The sequence below is a fragment of the Canis aureus genome, chromosome 5, assembly GCF_053574225.1.
Source record: "Canis aureus isolate CA01 chromosome 5, VMU_Caureus_v.1.0, whole genome shotgun sequence".
Lineage (NCBI taxonomy): Eukaryota > Metazoa > Chordata > Mammalia > Carnivora > Canidae > Canis > Canis aureus.
Genome location: NC_135615.1, coordinates 72,805,420 through 72,822,514, shown reverse-complemented (window position 1 = coordinate 72,822,514; position 17,095 = coordinate 72,805,420). Strand labels below are relative to the sequence as shown.

The 17,095-nt window shown below is 40.6% G+C and overlaps 1 protein-coding gene and 1 long non-coding RNA gene across 7 annotated transcripts in view; one reads left to right on the top strand and one right to left on the bottom strand.

The window, feature by feature from the left end:
• The window catches only part of PHACTR4 (phosphatase and actin regulator 4), a 102,865-nt gene that overhangs the window by 70,259 nt on the left and 15,511 nt on the right, over positions 1–17,095 (top strand). For all 4 annotated transcript variants that reach the window (XM_077898871.1, XM_077898870.1, XM_077898869.1 and 1 more), the window contains 5 exons: positions 4,862–5,026; positions 5,766–6,167; positions 11,221–11,818; positions 13,172–13,356; positions 14,627–14,780. In XM_077898871.1, coding sequence (XP_077754997.1) covers positions 4,862–5,026; positions 5,766–6,167; positions 11,221–11,818; positions 13,172–13,356; positions 14,627–14,780 — 1,504 coding nt within the window. The remainder of the gene's footprint in view (positions 1–4,861; positions 5,027–5,765; positions 6,168–11,220; positions 11,819–13,171; positions 13,357–14,626; positions 14,781–17,095) is intronic.
• LOC144314575 (uncharacterized) overlaps positions 11,957–17,095 on the bottom strand; it is a 38,841-nt gene continuing 33,702 nt past the window's right edge. For all 3 annotated transcript variants that reach the window (XR_013380462.1, XR_013380461.1, XR_013380463.1), the window contains exon 4: positions 11,957–12,586. This is a non-coding gene — a long non-coding RNA (uncharacterized LOC144314575). The remainder of the gene's footprint in view (positions 12,587–17,095) is intronic.

The following is a 17,095-nucleotide window of genomic DNA, read 5'->3' as shown; positions in this document are numbered from 1 at the left end:
TTCATTTTTTTTTGGCTGAGTAATATTCCATTATATATATAATATATATACCACATCTTTATTCATTTATCTGTCAGATGGACATCAGGGCTCTTTCCACAGTTTGGCTATTTGGAAATATTTCTTAATGTCCATGATGATCACACAAGTGTCCTTGTAATAGCTCATTGAAATTTACATTTATGGGATCCCTGGATGGCGCAGCGGTTTGGCGCCTGCCTTTGGCCCAGGGCGCGATCCTGGAGACCAGGATCGAATCCCACATCAGGCTCCCGGTGCATGGAGCCTGCTTCTCCCTCTGCCTATGTCTCTGCCTCTCTCTCTCTCTCTCTCTCTCTGTGACTATCATAAATAAATAAATAAATAAATAAATAAATAAATATTTTTTAAAAAGTTTAAAAAAAAGAAATTTACATTTATGTTTTATACATTTTTTCTCTACTAGTGCTATACTTGACAATAAAAAAGTACTAATAAGATATTTTGAGAAAATTCAATGCTGTGTTATCTATATTTTATTTATTTAAGGAAGGCAAATATTTTTTGTGGGAATGAAAATAATTAGTAAAGGGAAAATACTAAAACATAAATAAGAATAACTGATTCTTTTAGGGAATCTCGAGTATAAATATGAAATGATTTTATTTCTTTTTTTTTAAGATTTTATTTAATTATTCATGAGAGATACAGAGAGAGGCAGAGACATAGGCAGAGGGAGAAGCAGGCTCCCTGTGGGGACTCGATCCCAGGACCCCAGAAACATGATGTGAGCCAAAGGGAGATGCTCAACCATTGAGCCATCCAGGTGCTCTGAAATTACTTTATTTCTTCTAATAATTATCTCCCAATTTCCTATACTAACGGCAACCATTTTCTTGGTGAGGGGTAGGGAAAAAAAAAAAAAGACTGTTCACTTTTCTCCCAAGTATCTATCCCAACTGGCTGTGATCTTTAACTCCAAAATTGAGTGGCTTGTGAAGGATCCTTGGGGCCGTCCTTCTCTGTGTCTCTGTACAATCTCAGCTTTGTGCCACCTGCACTACTATGTCACTTTCCTTGGTTTGTTTTAATATTTTTTAAAAGGCTTTATTTATTTGTTTTAAAGAGAGAAAGTAGGGGGAAGGACAGAATCTTAGACCGACTCCATGCTGAGTGCAGGGAGCCTGATGCAAGGCACAATCCCATGACCCCAAGATCATGACCTGAGCCAAAATAAAAAATCGGGCACTTTACTGTCTGAGCCACCCAGGCGTCCTTGTTTGTTTGGGGTTTTTTAACCAAATTTGTCTCCATGCCCAGATTGCTTCCCTAATCTTCTGTTTGTCATAAAGGTCATATTTTGGTATTTCAACACTCCTTATTCACTTAATGTCAGGACTTTTCTTCAATGTGTGACTTTTATGAAGCAGCTTATTGGAAGAGTTAAGACTACAGTACATTGATTGTATTTCATTACTCTTCATTAGAGTTCCTTTGCATGAGACAAATGTGAAAGCCAAGTTTTAAAACTGTATCCTATCCTTTGGACAATGGGAAATAGGAACCAAACCAATGGGATATCATACAAAAAGTATGAAGTATGGTTTTGAACCATGGTAACATATTGCTTATTCACAAAATTGAATTAAATTAGGTAGATTTAAGGTTTTTTTTAAAGATTGTATTTATTTATTCATGAGAGACACAGAGAGAGAGAGAGGCACAGACACAGGCAGAGGGAGAAGCAGGCTCCATGCAGGGAGCCTGATGTGGGACTTGATTCAGGGTCTCCAGAATCACACCCTGGGCTGAAGGTGGTGCTAAACTGCTGAGCCACCCGGGCTGCCCAGATTTAAGATTTTTTAAAGATTACTTATTTTAGAAAGAGAACATGAGGGAGAAGAGGAGAGGGAGAGGGAGGGAGAGGGAGAGAGAGAGAATTCTAAGCAGACCCCTCTCTGAGTACAGAGCCCAACACAGGGTTTGATCTCAGGACCCTGAGTTCATAACCTGAACTGAAACCAAGAGTTGGTCATTTAACTAACTGAGCTGCCCAGGCACCCCTCAACTATATAAAAAATTAACAAAGATAACAAACATGAAGGGAAATTACTAAAATATTAATTAGCATTGGTTCCCTATGGATATTAGGATGAGAATACAGTGGGATTTTTTTTTCTTATTTTTCTGCATGGTTAGCTATAAGCATGGATAACCAGTTTTTTATGAGACTTTGAATTTTACTTTTAGACACAAAATCTTCTAGGTATTTTAGATGGCTAACTATAATTGTAACACCTCTGTTGCAGCACCTTTGAACCTTGCTTTGTTTTTGTTTTTGCTTTTTTTATAATGGCCATTCCTTACCAAATGCCCTCTCCTATGTCTCACCTTTCTTGCTCACTCACCCACAAACCCTATACATTACTTGTTTATTGTTTTTCGCCTCCATTCAGTCTCTTTTGCCCTATGCTTCCTATTGGCTCTTAATCCAAGTTGTTTTTAGCCTAGAAGCTCAAAGGCCCAATTGATAAATGAGTTGTAGCCATTGGACAAGATACTACTCTGTCCACCACAGAACTGACAAAAAGCTTTATTCTAGGAAGAAACTCTGAGATAGGCCTCAGAACCTGGATTATTATATATTTCCAGTTTAGGCCAAAAGCAACATTTGAACTTTGAAGTTTTTTTCATACTCAAACATAGTTTTTGGCTTAAATATGCATGGTTCTAACTTGACTATATTATAAAATGTTTCATATGTTTTCTGAGATGGGGCAAGGATATCTATAGATATTAAAAGCTGGATACTGCTTATACTCCATTTTGTTAGCATTTTGGGTTTTTTTGGCTCAGAAATGATTCCTGGGCAGCCTGGGTGGCTCAGCGGTTTGGCGCTGCCTTCAGCCCAGGATATGATCCTGGAGACTGGGGATTGAGTCCCACGTCGGAGTCCCTGCATGGAGCCTGCTTGTGTCTCTGCCTCTCTTTCTCTGCGCCTCTTATGAATGAATATTTATGAAATATTTAAAAAATATTTATGAAATATTTAAAAAAATGATTCCTTAGTTAATATTCTAGACAGTCCTATATTTGTTAAGGCTGGCTATATTAACATAAGCAGTAACTTACTGCATTTGCATAGTTGTCATCTTGCTACCTTCCTCGTTTTAAAATATCATCAGAATACTTTATCTTGGGCAGCCCCGGTGGCGCAGCGGTTTAGTGCCGCCTTCAGCCTAGGGCCTGATCCTGGAGACCTGGGATCGAGTCCCATGTCGGGCTCCCTGCATGGAGCCTGCTTCTCCCTCTGCCTGTGTCACTGCCTCTCTCTCTCTCTGTGTGTATCTCTCATGAAGACATAAATAAAAAAGTATTTTTTAAAAAAATGAGATAATGAGATAGATGTATTTCACAGCTTTACCCCAATAAGATAGATATAAATATGGTTTTTATTTTATTTTTTAAAGATTTTTATTTACTTGACAGCTTACCAGCAGAGAGGGACAAGGGGAGGAACAGAGGGAAAGGGAGAAGCAGACTCCCCACTAAATAGGGAGCCCAACATGAGGTTCAGTCCCAGTCTCTGCCTCTCTCTCTCTCTGTGTCTCTATGAATAAATAAATATTCTTTAAAAAAAAAAAAGAATACTTTATCTTGAGAAATGTATTTTCATTTAGTACTCATTTGCCAGATTCTCTACTACTTCACCTCCAGCTCCACCTCTCATTGACACTGTGGAGAATGATCCTGTCTAATCTAATGAGGAGATGGTAGGTTGGGGTGAGGGAGACTGGTCCCTGAGAACTCAGGGACTAACTAAAGAGTCACCAAAATGATACTACCTGGAGTGTCTCTGTGGGAAGCCAAGAAGGGAGATCATCTAGAGAGCAACTATTTCCAGTCCCCATGACACTAGAAGGTGAGATGGAGTGTAAGTCTAACCTCATGTTTCTCCGTTCCCTCTCTGTCTAGGGAAGCTCAGCAGTAACTGGAATGTTTGTCTTAACTGTTCTGTGCAGGAACCTTACCTGCAGTCTTTAGAGTAACGAGTGGTCCTCCCAAAGCCTCCAGCCTAAGGATCATTCCTGCAGTTTAGTTTGTAGGAATGTGTCTTGTCTGTCCATTCTACCCGTTGCTGTGCTTTCCTAATGCCTGGCACCCTCTGCCATGTCTCACCTTTATTCCAACACTCATTATAAGCTTCCTGTTCCAGTCCCTGCCTGATCCATCCTCCTCTTAGCTCTCACATTTAACCTTCAAAAAGACAGATCAGATCAGATCTCTCTTCTACTTTAATTCTTTGGCTTCCTGTTATCTACAGGATTTGGCCCAGGCTCCTTTACATGGATTCAGTGTCCTTCATAGCCTGCTCTGGCTGGCCTTTCCAGTCCTATCCATAGATGTTTCTTATGTGCATCTGTTCTGCCAGACAAACTTGATGCCAGTTGCCGAAAATGCCAAATGATTTCATACATTCATCCATGCTACTCCTTCTTCCTGTCTTTCCTCAAGACCCAGTTTAGCCACCACTCTTCGTGAAGCTTTCCTAACCTCATTCCCACCCCAAGAGAATTGTTTCTTCTTTCCTACCCCAGCACTCCATTTGTTATAGGTCTGAATAGTTAGCATTCATTATTTATGTATATTTGTCTTATTCACGTAGCAAGACACCTGGCACATAATAGGCAACCAGATGTTCATTGGCAAAAGGAATTACTTATTTCTGTTACTGCTATAAAGATCCAGATCATCTTGATCTGAGTTGTAAGTTCAAATGGGAAAGGGGAGAAGGGGGTAAAAAAAGGTTAAAAATCACCAACTCTTCCCCTGTCTGACCACACCAGTCCATCATTTCGCTCTCTCCTTTTTGATTGTGCAGGTGCTGAGGATCCAGGGAAGCTGAGCCATGCCATGTTAAGAAATGGCCATACTACTCCCATAGGGAGTACCAGATCTTCTAGTCCAGACCAAGCAGAAGAGGAGTTAGGAAGAATAGCAAGTCTTAGGAAACCTGTTCCAGAAGAGGACCCAAAGAAGCGACTAGGTAAGAAACCCTGAATTTTTTAGTGTAAGAGCCATGGATCAGTCATTCTCATTTAACGCAGTTTTACTGGGCAGCCCCACTGGCTCAGCGGTTTAGTGCCGCCTTCAGCCTAGGGCCTGATCCTGGAGACCTGGGATCGAGTCCCATGTCGGGCTCCCTGCATGGAGCCTGCTTCTCCCTCTGCCTGTGTCTCTGCCTGCCTCTCTCTCTCTCTCTCTCTCTCTGTCTCTGTCTCTTATGAATAAATAAATAAAATCTTTAAAAAAAAAAAAAACTCAGTTTTACTAGAGCCAGGGGAGAAATAAAATCCAGAGGGAATTCTGTTCTCCTCTAGCGATTCCTCAACTAGTAGCAACTGCAAGTGGAATTTTTCCCGTGTCATTCTTATATTCCCAAAAGAATATTCCCTAATTTGTGATTCTAAAGGATGGAAGAGGATGTTAAGCATCAGGTACTTGTAGACTTTTTCAAACCACACATTCCTTGTTCCTTGTCCTCCCCTCTCAGGATTCTGTGCCTCTTCTGCTTGCCTGGCTCCTGTGGAAAGAATCACTACCATTCAGGCCTCTCTTATTTTGAGATTGTGATTGAGAAAGTGTCATACCTTAAGTAGTTTGAGGTTGGGAAACTTTGCTTATAAACTAATCTGCAAGTTAAATAATGGATGCATTTGACCACAAGCCTGTAGATGTGTTAACTTTTTCAGTCTCGTGTTACTCTTTCTTCCCTTATTATGCAGGCTCAACTGGAAGCCAGTCTAATTCTGAAGCAGAGTCCGTTCCTGAGAATGCACCCAAACAGCCTTTTCTTCCCCCTAAAAGACCCTTGTCCTCTTTTCATGAGGGGCAAGCAAATGAAGGGCAAGCAAAGGATGCCACTTCCTCTGGCAGCACCACCAGGTCCATCTCCTCCACCTCCACTGCTGCCTCCACCATGGCACCTGCTGCCACCTCTGTTGCCACAAACCTGGCAAAAACTGTTAGTTCTTCTATACCCCCCACCCCAGCACCCAGGACTCTACCCGCTGCTCCTGCCAGCACTAACACTACTGCTACCCCAAGTCTCACTCCTACGGTCCCTGCCAAGCAGCCCCCAATCCCTCCCCCTAAACCAGCTCACAGAAATAGCAATCCTGTCATTGGTAAGTAAGTCTTTAGGTTTCCATTGCTTTGAGTTGGATTGGGTTTGGTTTTGGATGATTGTTTTATTGGATAATTGGTACAGTATTGATTTGATCTGTGAGAGACTTCTCCATGTCTTGTCCCTTTGAAAGCCCTCAATATAGAGAAAGTCTTGAAAATGAGGCAGATAGCTATGGATGAAAATGGACTAGAATCAGATAGTTATAAATTCAGTTCCAGTTTGGTTGGGGGGGCGGTTAATATCTATTTTCCTAAAACAGTGTTTCTGAAATACTGCTTATGGTTGAGGGACTGGACATGTGAAAACCACAATAGGTCTGACCTACATGGAGAAAATGTGTTGTTGTTGTTGTTTTTAACCTACTTTAGACCATCAATGCCTGCCTTCAGCATAAGGCCAACAGATAAAAAGGTGATTATATAGATGCCAGGATAATTTGTGATTCAGTGGCTGGCACAATACCTTCATGCAAACTGTAAAAGATATTATTCAGTGTCCTGATAAAATCATGTTTTATCTTGGGAGAGTTAAGAATGATGCTCTTTTTTTTTTTTTTTTTTAATTTTGTTTCTTTGTTTAGTTGAGGAAAAGAGAGAACAAGCATGAACTGGGGAGTAGCAGAGGGAAAGGGACAAGCCAACTCCACATTAGGTGCAGAACCCCACTTGGGGCTCGACCCCAAGACCCTGAGATCATGATCCAAGCCAAAGTCAAAAGTCAATCGCTCTACCCATTGAGCCCCTAAGAATGCTACTTTTAATAAAATAAGTGGTAGAAGATAGAAAACCAGGAAGATAACCAGTATATTTTTATCAATTTAGTAAAATTGTTTATATTTACCTGAAGTCCTATTTAGGTCAGCTTTTCTTTACATACATGTATACCTTCTTAGAGGAATTTTTGAGAAAGGGAGAAGAGGAAGGAAGGTAGTTTTTCAGGAAAAATGATACTAGGCTTCCTGTGGCTTGAAGTTCTTGGTCATGATGGAAGGGAAGAATAAAGTATACTCAAACAGCTAATACCCCCAACTTGTGTGGGGCGACAAGAACCCTGAAAAACAGGCTTAGAATTCATTATGAGTATGACAAGTTGGAGTGGCTTGATTAACAAAAGAATCAAGGTTATTACTGTTATCATCACCCTGGATGGACAGTGATATGTTGACTTATCTCTGAGTAACTCAAGCAGCTTTCATATACTTGCTTCTAGAACCTCCTTGTGAAGTAGGAAAGCGATTTTATCTATTATATAGTTAGGGCAATTATAACGTGAGGAAGTTGTGACTCACTCAGGGTTGCACTTAATGAGAGATAGAAACCAAACCTAGGCTTTTCAGCTCTTGAGCCCAGACCTCTGTCCTGTACACCTGTATTCTCAAACTGCTGTCTAGGCTGGTTCTCATCATGATCGCCTGGAGGGTTTGTTGAAACACAGATTGCTGGGCCCTGCCCTGAGAGTTTCTGAATCTGTAAGTGTAGGGTGGGCCTGAGAATTTGCATTTCTAATAAGTTCCCAGGTGATACTGATACTGCATATGTGAGGACCACACATTGAGAACCACTGCTCTAAACCAGTAATACTCTACCCTTTTCAGGATAAGACAGTATTAAAAAAAAAAAAAAAAAAAAAAATATGTGTATTATTCTCTGGGCTGAGCCACAGAGGCCACTTTGGCCTAAGATGAATAGCCCAAAGCAATAGATCTTGTGACTGAGGGATCAAGATCAGTCTTGAATGGTCCTCAGCAGGAGAAAAATAGAACAGTTTACAGAGTTTTTATTAAGGTTAAATAGATTTGATTTAAAGGACTATCCTTTATTCTGAAACTATGACCTTCCTAATTCTTTGATGTTAAAAATTCATTTCTTTTATGAAAGCATTATGTTCACAAATGGTTTACTTGATATCAAGTCTACTTGGAAATATTAAAAATTGACAACCTGAGGTTGAGAATTTCATTTTAATTTTTTGGTCCATTGGGACGCCTGGGTGGCTCAGCGGTTGAGCATCTGCCTTTTGCTCAGGGCGTGATCCCGGATTCCCGGATCGAATCCCACATCAGGATCCTTGCATGGAGCCTGCTTCTCTTCCCTCTGCCTGTGTCTGTGCCTCTCTTTCTGTGTCTCTCATGAATAAATAAGTAAAATCTTTTTTAAAAAGTTGTTATTATATTGGTCCATGAGATCTAAACATTTGGAAACCACTGCTTTAGACATTTCTATGTCTACTAATGGGCATAACAGTGTTAGGGCTAAGGACTAATTAGTTTTAGGAGAAAGGAAGGACCACCATAAGAAGCTGAACAGATGGAAGGATTTGTAACTCCTCCAGTGAACATTCCAGCATCTTGCCCACAGAACTACAGCCAGATGCCATTGTGAGGATAGATGCAACAGTTCTTTAACATCTTGAGGCATATATTTTCCTTAACTTACCAAAGATAATTTACCTTATCAATTTAAATAATAAAATACTCAAATTTGGTTAGGTATAGGTTTTGTTGTAAATGGAGTATCAAACGGCTAATGTCCAGTGTACCCAAAATATCTCATTGAGGCTAAAATTAATATTTTTTTAAATCTTTTTTTGTATGTGTATGCAATGTTTTTTAGAAAGTCTTTTAAAATTTTACCTAAGTTGGGCAGCCCTGGTGGCTCAGCGGTTTAGCACCGCCTTCAGCTCAGGGTGTGATCCTGGAGACCTGGGATTGAGTCCCACGTCAGGCATGGAATGGAGCCTGCTACTCCCTCTGCCTGTGTTTCTGCCTCTCTCTCTCTCTCTCTCTCTCTCTCTCTCTCTCTCTTTCTCTCTGTGTGTCTCTCAGGAATAAATAAATAAAATCTTAAAAAAAATTTTTTTTATAAAAATAATAATAAAATAAAATAAAATAATTTTACCTAAGTTGTATAATACTTTGTTAATTATACTAGAATTACATTTTTAAAAAGATTTATTTATTTGTTCATGAGAGACACAGACTGTGAGAGAGAGGCAGAGACACAGGCAGAGGGAGAAGCAGGCTCCTCGCAGGAAGCCCAGTGTGGGACTCGATCCTGGATTCCAGGATCACGACCTGAGCCAAAGGCAGGTGCCCAACTAGGTGCCCAACAGCTGAGCCACCCAGGCATCCCTGGAATTACATTTTCTTAGAGTGCATTTGAGCATTTATAACATAAAAAACTAAATGATTATTAAAGTAATATAAAATTAATTTATTCACAGTTAATAAATTATGGTTATGTTATGTTAATTTAAATTATTTTCATAATTTATAGTTTAAAATGAAAAAAAATTTATGGTGAATGCCATTAAAACATTATCAAATTAGCTAGCTTTTTACTTTGAATGCTACCAGTGGAATGGGACTCAGGGGCAAGTAAATTTTTATTTCAGGGGACCTTAAGGTTTTACTCTCTAGATAAGACATATGGAAGCCATTTGAAAACAAGTAGTGTAACCAAAATTAGCATTTGAGTAGTAGGTTGGAGGTTGGTGATTAAGAGACTAATTATTTTGCAAGTTTAACCCATGCGTGATGTGATGATCTACTTCTTAAAGGCCATTTGGAGTCCACCAAAGGGACTTTGCTGTATCAAAACTTAGGTCATTTTGAGCTTGGGGAGCTCACATTGGGATATATACTTTTCTGATAAAAGGTAGGGGCCTCTCCTCTAATAAACATGTATTGAGGATTTACCATGTGCCAAGCACTATGCCAGCCTCTGTGGATATGCTGATAGAAACAGATTGCTCTGTCATCAAGGAGCCCATAGTGTAGTGAGAAATGGTGATGGGGGTTTGGGTATAAAGGATAAGAGGTATGGACACTCAAAAAAATCACAAAGACCGTGGGATCTAGAAGATGGAGTCTAATAATGAGACCTGGGCCTAACCCAGCTTTTGCCTATATGAAGTATAATCTTGGGCAGGTCACCTAACTTCTGTGGCCTCCGTTTTTCCTTATATATAATGGTAAAGATAGGACGCCCGGGTGGCTCAGTGGTTGAGTATCTGCCTTTGGCTCAGGGCGTGATCCTGGAGTCCCCAGATCGAGTCCCACATCAGGCTCCCTGCTTGGAGCCTGCTTCTCCCTCTGCCTGTATCTCTGCCTCTCTCTCTCTCTGTGTCTCTCATGAATAAATAAAGAAAATCTTTTATAAAATAATAAATTAAATTAAAATAAATTTAAAATAAAATAAAAAGAGATAACCTCCTCTATAAGGAGAATCTGAAGTCAAGGATAGCAAGGATAGCCTTTGATTTCCTCAAAGGCCTTTGCATTTGCTATAAAAAAATCAAGATGTCATTATTGATCATTTTATAATGCAGAGTTGGGATACCTAGATGTCATTATTTATCAAGTTATGGTAACAATGCCTGATAGTATTTTGGTGTTTTTTTTTTTTTTTACTACTACCTGCATGATTACATTTTTAAAGAGTTTTGTTAGAAGAACTTACTATCCACATTTTTTATCTTATCATAATAACTTTATCTACATCGAGTCAAAGTCTTATGTAGGGATCCCTAGGTGGCTCAGCAGTTAAGTGCCTGCCTTTGGCCCAGGGCATGATCAAAGTCCTATGTATTAGAACAAAGAAGTAAGAAATTTCTCATAGAGTATTAAGGTAGTGGTCTTCCTACATGTCTATATATTTATTAGGCCTTCTAGATACTTAAATATAAATTTTGTTTTGGGGCAGCCCGGGTGGCTCAGCGGTTTAGCACCACCTTCAGCCCAGGGTCTGATCCTGGAGACCCGGGATCGAGTCCCACGTTGGGCTCTGCATGGATCCTGCTTCTCCTTCTGCCTGTATCTCTGCCTCTCTCTGTGTGTATGTGTCTCTCATGAATGAATAAATAAATAAAATCTTTTGAATGAATGAATGAATTTTGTTTTGGCAGGAGATACCTAGGTTGTGGCAAAGCCATGAAATGATCTAATTTGCCAGAAAGCTGAGAGTAAGCTCAGTTCTAATCTAGGCCCTGGACTGGCCCCTCAAAGAATTGTGAAGCCATCTTAAACTGAGGTGTTATTCTCTCTTTTCCAGCTGAACTGTCCCAAGCAATAAACAGCGGTACATTGTTATCAAAACCATCCCCACCCTTACCACCTAAGAGAGGTATTCCATCAACGTTGGTACCCGCCTCGGAGTCTGTTGCTGCTGCCACCACAAAAGCACCAAGTGATCAGAGAGAAAAGAACACATGCTCTGTGGGCTCTGAACCACTGTTGATGATCCCACCCTCCTCTCCATCCCCTCCACTGCCCACTCATATACCTCCTGAACCCCGACGGTCCCCTCCATTCCCTGCTAAGACTTTTCAAGTTATGACAGAAAATGAGTTTCCACCTTCCTTAGACCTACCCCAGGAGGTTTCCCAGCCGGAAGATCAGAAAAAGGAAATACCCAAGAGGATGCTGGACCACAGCTTTGGGGAGCCCCAGATACCCTGTAGGCTGCCTCCACTCCCACTGCATATCCGTATCCAGCAGGCCCTGACCAGCCCACTTCCCATGACTCCTCCCTTGGAGGGCTCTCACAGAGCTCATTCCTTGCTCTTTGAGTACAGTGACAACTTTTCTGAGGACAGCAGTACCCTGGGTCGGACCAGGTCACTTCCCATCACTATTGAAATGCTGAAAGTGTGAGTGCCTTTAAAACTTGCCTTTTGTTGCCTCTTCTTTACTCTATATAGCCTTTCTTGGAAGAAAATTATTTATAAAAAGAAAATGTAATTAAATTTAAAGCAAGAATACTCAACAAATAAAGATGTGTTCCAGAATTTGGACTTTATTTACCCTGCTAATCAATAACATTGTTTCCATAGCAGTCACAAAATTTTGTACTTGAAAATTAAAACCACTCTATTTTTTGTATGTGATACAAGGGAGGCTGTATAACATGGTGCTTAAGAGCATTGGCCTTGGAGTAAGATAGCTCTGGGTTCAAATCCCAGATCTACCTCTTAATTCCTAGTTTGCGGTAGTGTGTTACTTAACCTTTCTGCACTTGAGCGAGCTGTCTGATCCATGCACAGGAATAATACCTACCTCATAGGCTTGTTAAGGATGAAATTAGACAAATGAAAGCATGGTGCCTGGCACCTAAATTCAGTACAGAGGGACAGAGAGCAGTCTAGAGAAAAAGAAGGGGGCTGTGAAAGATGGTTCAATGTTCTAACTGCATAAACTAGAACTGGTTAGCTTGTTTTCTCCCTCATTTGTCCTCCAATAGATTCAAACAATTGCCTTTTTAAAATTCTAACAAATTGTGACTGAAGGTTAACACTTTTTGGCAAGTTGGAGATTTACCAGAGATTTGCAAGTTGGAGAATCGTTATAGAGTTGTTGCCACATACTGCTCAGCTGCTTTGCCATAATCGTTGTACTTGGTGGTATAATCTTTTTACATCCTGGAAAGAGACAGTTAAGGAGTTAACAGATGGACTAAGTCACAGTTTTATGCCCCCAGGGTGGAAAGGGGAGAGGTTAGTTTTCATCTTGATTTCTCTTTGCTTCCTTAGATTAGATTATCATTTAGTCCTACTCCATTGTTAAACCAAAGGAAAAAAGTGGGTTAAGTTCTTTATTGTATATCTTCCATGAGCCAGTCACCGTGTTGGATGCTGTGTGGTCTTCTCATTTAATCAGCCCAAAATAAACTTGCATCTTACACATAGATCAGTAGGGACCTGTGTGCCAAATACTAGTACATTCTAGAATTTATCTATTTTATTCTCACAACAAGCATAGCAAGTAGGTATTCTTCACATTTTCAGAAAAGTTAAATAACTTACAAGCTAGTGAATAACTTGTAGAGCTAGGATTTGAGCCCAGAGCCTTTTAGATTACTAGCTGCTAAAAAGTTTCTTAGCAAGATTCTTAAGGAATAAATTTATTTCACTCATGGAATTCTCTATAGTTATTCAGTACTTTGCCTTACAAATCAGTTACCCTTATGTTTCTGAAAGGAAAATGTAATTATGTTAATTTGTTAGTCCAGACGATGAAGAAGAAGAACAAACCCACCCATCTGCATTAATTGAAGATGTGGCATCTACCTCAGCTGTTCCTAAACTACCACAGTGTCTGCAGGAGGAAGAGGAAGAGAAGGAGAGTGACTCTGATTCAGAAGGTCCCATTCAGTACCGAGATGAAGAGGATGAAGATGAGAGCCACCATAGTAAGAAAGGGAAAAACAAAGGAGAAAATTATTTTCCTGATAAAGCTACTTGCTGGTGTCAACAAGTATAAGAGGAATGGGCACCCTTTCCCTTGGAGTCACCTGGCTAACCAGTATTGGAAGCCACTGTGATAGAGCCTTGTCCTTGCTATTCCCACTGTTCTAACAAGCCAGTCAGAGAGAGCCAAGTAGATTAAGTCATGCAGGTTTTATTGTTTTGTCATTGTTTAAGATTTATTTTAGTGAGAGCACACAGAGTGGGAGAGAGGGAAGGAATCTCAAGCAGACTCCATGCTGAGTAAGGAGTCTGACTCAGGGCTTAATCCTACAACCCTGAGATCACGACCTGAGCCAAAATCAAGAGTCGGACACTCAACCGACTGAGCCACCCAGGCACCCAGAGTCATGCAGGTTTTTATCCATTTGTGATTGAAAAACTATTTACCTTGATGGTATTAAAGAATTTAGTGTAGAAGAAGTTGGTATTTGGGCTGTGTTAAAAAGACATAGTAATACTCTCCTTTAGTTTCATGAACTTACTGTGTCCATGGGGCAAAGAAAAAACACATGTTTATGTACACAAATCTGCAAATAATGGAACCCTGATTCCTAAAAGTGGGAAGGCAGCTTTAAGAATAGGAATCCCAGGGCTCCTGCCTGACTCAGTCGGTAGAGCATGTGACTTTTGATCTCAAGGTCATGAGTTCAAGCCCCATATTGGGCATAGAGCCTACTTTAAAAAAAAAGAAAGAAACGGAATCTTATGAAGTGTGTTAATACAAATACCTTTACATTGTAATTCAGAGGGGGCTGTCCCATGTTCAAATTCTCTCTATAGCGGGGATCCCTGGGTGGCTCAGCGGTTTAGCACCTGCCTTTGGCCCAGGGCGCAATCCTGGAGTCCCGGGATCGAGTCCCATGTTGGGCTCCCGGCATGGAGCCTGCTTCTCCCTCCTCCTGTGTCTCTGCCTCCCTCCCTCTCTATGTCTATCATAAAATAAATAAATAAATCTTTAAAAAAACAAAAATAAATTCTCTCTATAGCAACTCTTACTCATAAGAAATGTAGAGAAATGTAAAAAATATAGAAAGGAGAAGATATATTTGCCCCAGCTGAGTCCATCTGGCTAATTAGATTTTTAGATGTCTTCAGCTTTACCCCCACCTCTGCATTAGCTGGGAGATGTGATACTGCTTGTTCAGACTCTTGCCTGATTCTAGGTGAGGTTGAGCCTTAGCGTTTACTTTTTTTTCTTTCCCTTTCATAAAGGTGCTCTGGCCAACAAAGTGAAGAGGAAGGACACACTGGCAATGAAGTTGAACCACAGACCCAGTGAACCAGAGCTGAACATGAATTCTTGGCCTCGGAAAAGCAAAGAGGAGTGGAATGAAATACGGCACCAGATTGGGAACACGCTGATCCGGTAAGCCTTTGCTTAGAAGAGATTGATTTGATTTGATTTTCCCAGTAGGTGTGTTAAAGACTTAACTTTTACCTTTTTTCTTTTTTAATTTTAGAAATAGCATAATTTTTAAAAATACACGTTGTATGCAGTTGTGTGTTGTCTAGGAATTTGGAAATTAAGGAATCAAATGGCTCTCTTAGAGCTCTAAACAATGAGATAGGGCAGCCCCGGTGGCTCAGTGGTTTAGAGCCGTCTTCAGCTCAGGGTGTGATCCTGGAGACCAGGGATCAAGTCCCGTGTCGGGTTCCCTGCATGGAGCCTGCTTCTCCCTCTGCCTGTGTCACTGCCTCTCTCTCTCTCTGTGTGTATCTCTCATGAAGACATAAATAAAAAAGTATTTTTTAAAAAAATGAGATAATGAGATAGATGTATTTCACAGCTTTACCCCAATAAGATAGATATAAATATGGTTTTTATTTTATTTTTTAAAGATTTTTATTTACTTGACAGCTTACCAGCAGAGAGGGACAAGGGGAGGAACAGAGGGAAAGGGAGAAGCAGACTCCCCACTAAATAGGGAGCCCAACATGAGGTTCAGTCCCAGGACCCTGGGATCATGACCAGAGCTGCAGGCAGATGCTTAACCAACTGAGCCACCCAGGCGCCCCTAAATAATGGCTTTTAAAAAGTTTCTAGAGGGACACCTGGGTGGCTCAGCAGTTGAGCGTCCACCTTTGGCTCAGGGAGTGATCCTGGAGTCCCAAGATTGAGTCCTATATTGGGCTTCCTGCATGGAGCTTGCTTCTCCCTCTGCCTATGTCTCTGCCCCTTTCTCTCTCTCTCTCTCTGTCTCTCTCATGAATAAATAAAATCTTTAAAAATAATAATAATTAATAATAATAAATAACAAGTTTCTAGAGAGTTTGGCTCAGTCAAGCATGTGATGCTTTTTTTTTTTTTTTTTTTAAGATTTTATTTGAGAGAGGAGGTAAAAGGAGAGGGATGAGCAGACTCCGCACCAAACACGGAGCCTAATGTGGGGCTTGATCTCACAACCTCAAGGTCCTGGCCTGAGCCGAAGTCAAGAGTAGGATGCTTAACCAACTGACTCACCCAGGTGCCCCGAGCATGTGACTCTTCATGTGGAAGTTCAAGCCCTACATTGGACATAGAGTTTACTTTATTTTTTTTTTAAGATTTTATTTATTTATTCATGAGAGACAGAGACAGAGAGAGAGAAGCAGGCTCCTCACAGGACTCTGTATCCTGGACCAGAATCATGCCATGAGCTGAAGGCACACACTCAACTGCTAAGCCACCCAGGCGTCCCTAGAGTTTACTTTAAAAAAAATTTTTTTTAAGTTTCTAGAGAATTCAGGTGGTTCCTAGGATAGCAAGACTCTACTGTCATTTATCCAGTTGCTCAACTATGAGGTGCCAACCCAATTAAAAGCCACACCCAAATTTTTTATTGTATCTATTTCACATGTTCCAACTACCTTCTTTCTAAGTGTTAGTATATTTTTTAAGTCCGCTGGAACCAAAAGCATAGAGAAGCTGAATGCGGCCAGCTTCCTGCACATGTAATGTACATAGAATCCAGGTATACAGACAGGTGTTTGAATAACTCAGATGTTTCTCTTGGTAAAGTAAGGAAAAGGAACTGGAATTCTTGGCATATTCTTAACAAAATAATTAACTTAAGCTGTTGGCCAGGATGAAAGTCAGCAAGAGATCATCAAGAATAGGAATTAGTTGGGGCTCCCAGTGGCTCAGTCAGTGAAACATCTGCCTTCGACTCAGGTCATGATCCCAGAGTCCAGAGATTGAGCCCCCCTCGTTAGGCCTCCTGCTCAGCAAAGAGCCTGCTTCTCCCTCTCCCTCTGCCATTCCTCCTGCTTCTGCACACATGCATTAGCTCTCTTTCTTTCTCTCAAATAAATAGATAAATAAAATATTTTTTTTTAAGATTTTATTTGTTTATTCATGAGAGTCACAGAGAGAGAGGGGCAAAGACACAGGCAGAGGGAGAAACAGGCTCCATTCAGGGAGCGCGATGTGGGACTCAATCCCAGGTCTCCAGGATCACGTCCTGGGCTGCAGGCGGCGCTAAACCGCTGAGCCACCCAGGCTGCCCGATAAATAAAATCTTTAAGAAAAAAAAAAAAAGAACAGGAATTAGTTAAGAATGGGAATTTTTGATAATAGATTTTTTTTTCATTGCAGGGCTAACTGCTCATCTTTGAGTGTTATTTAATGAGTCAGTCTTCTTAGAAGAGTTTGTGGGACACTAGCAATGAACAATCTGAAGTTTGAACCTAAAAATAGAAGAG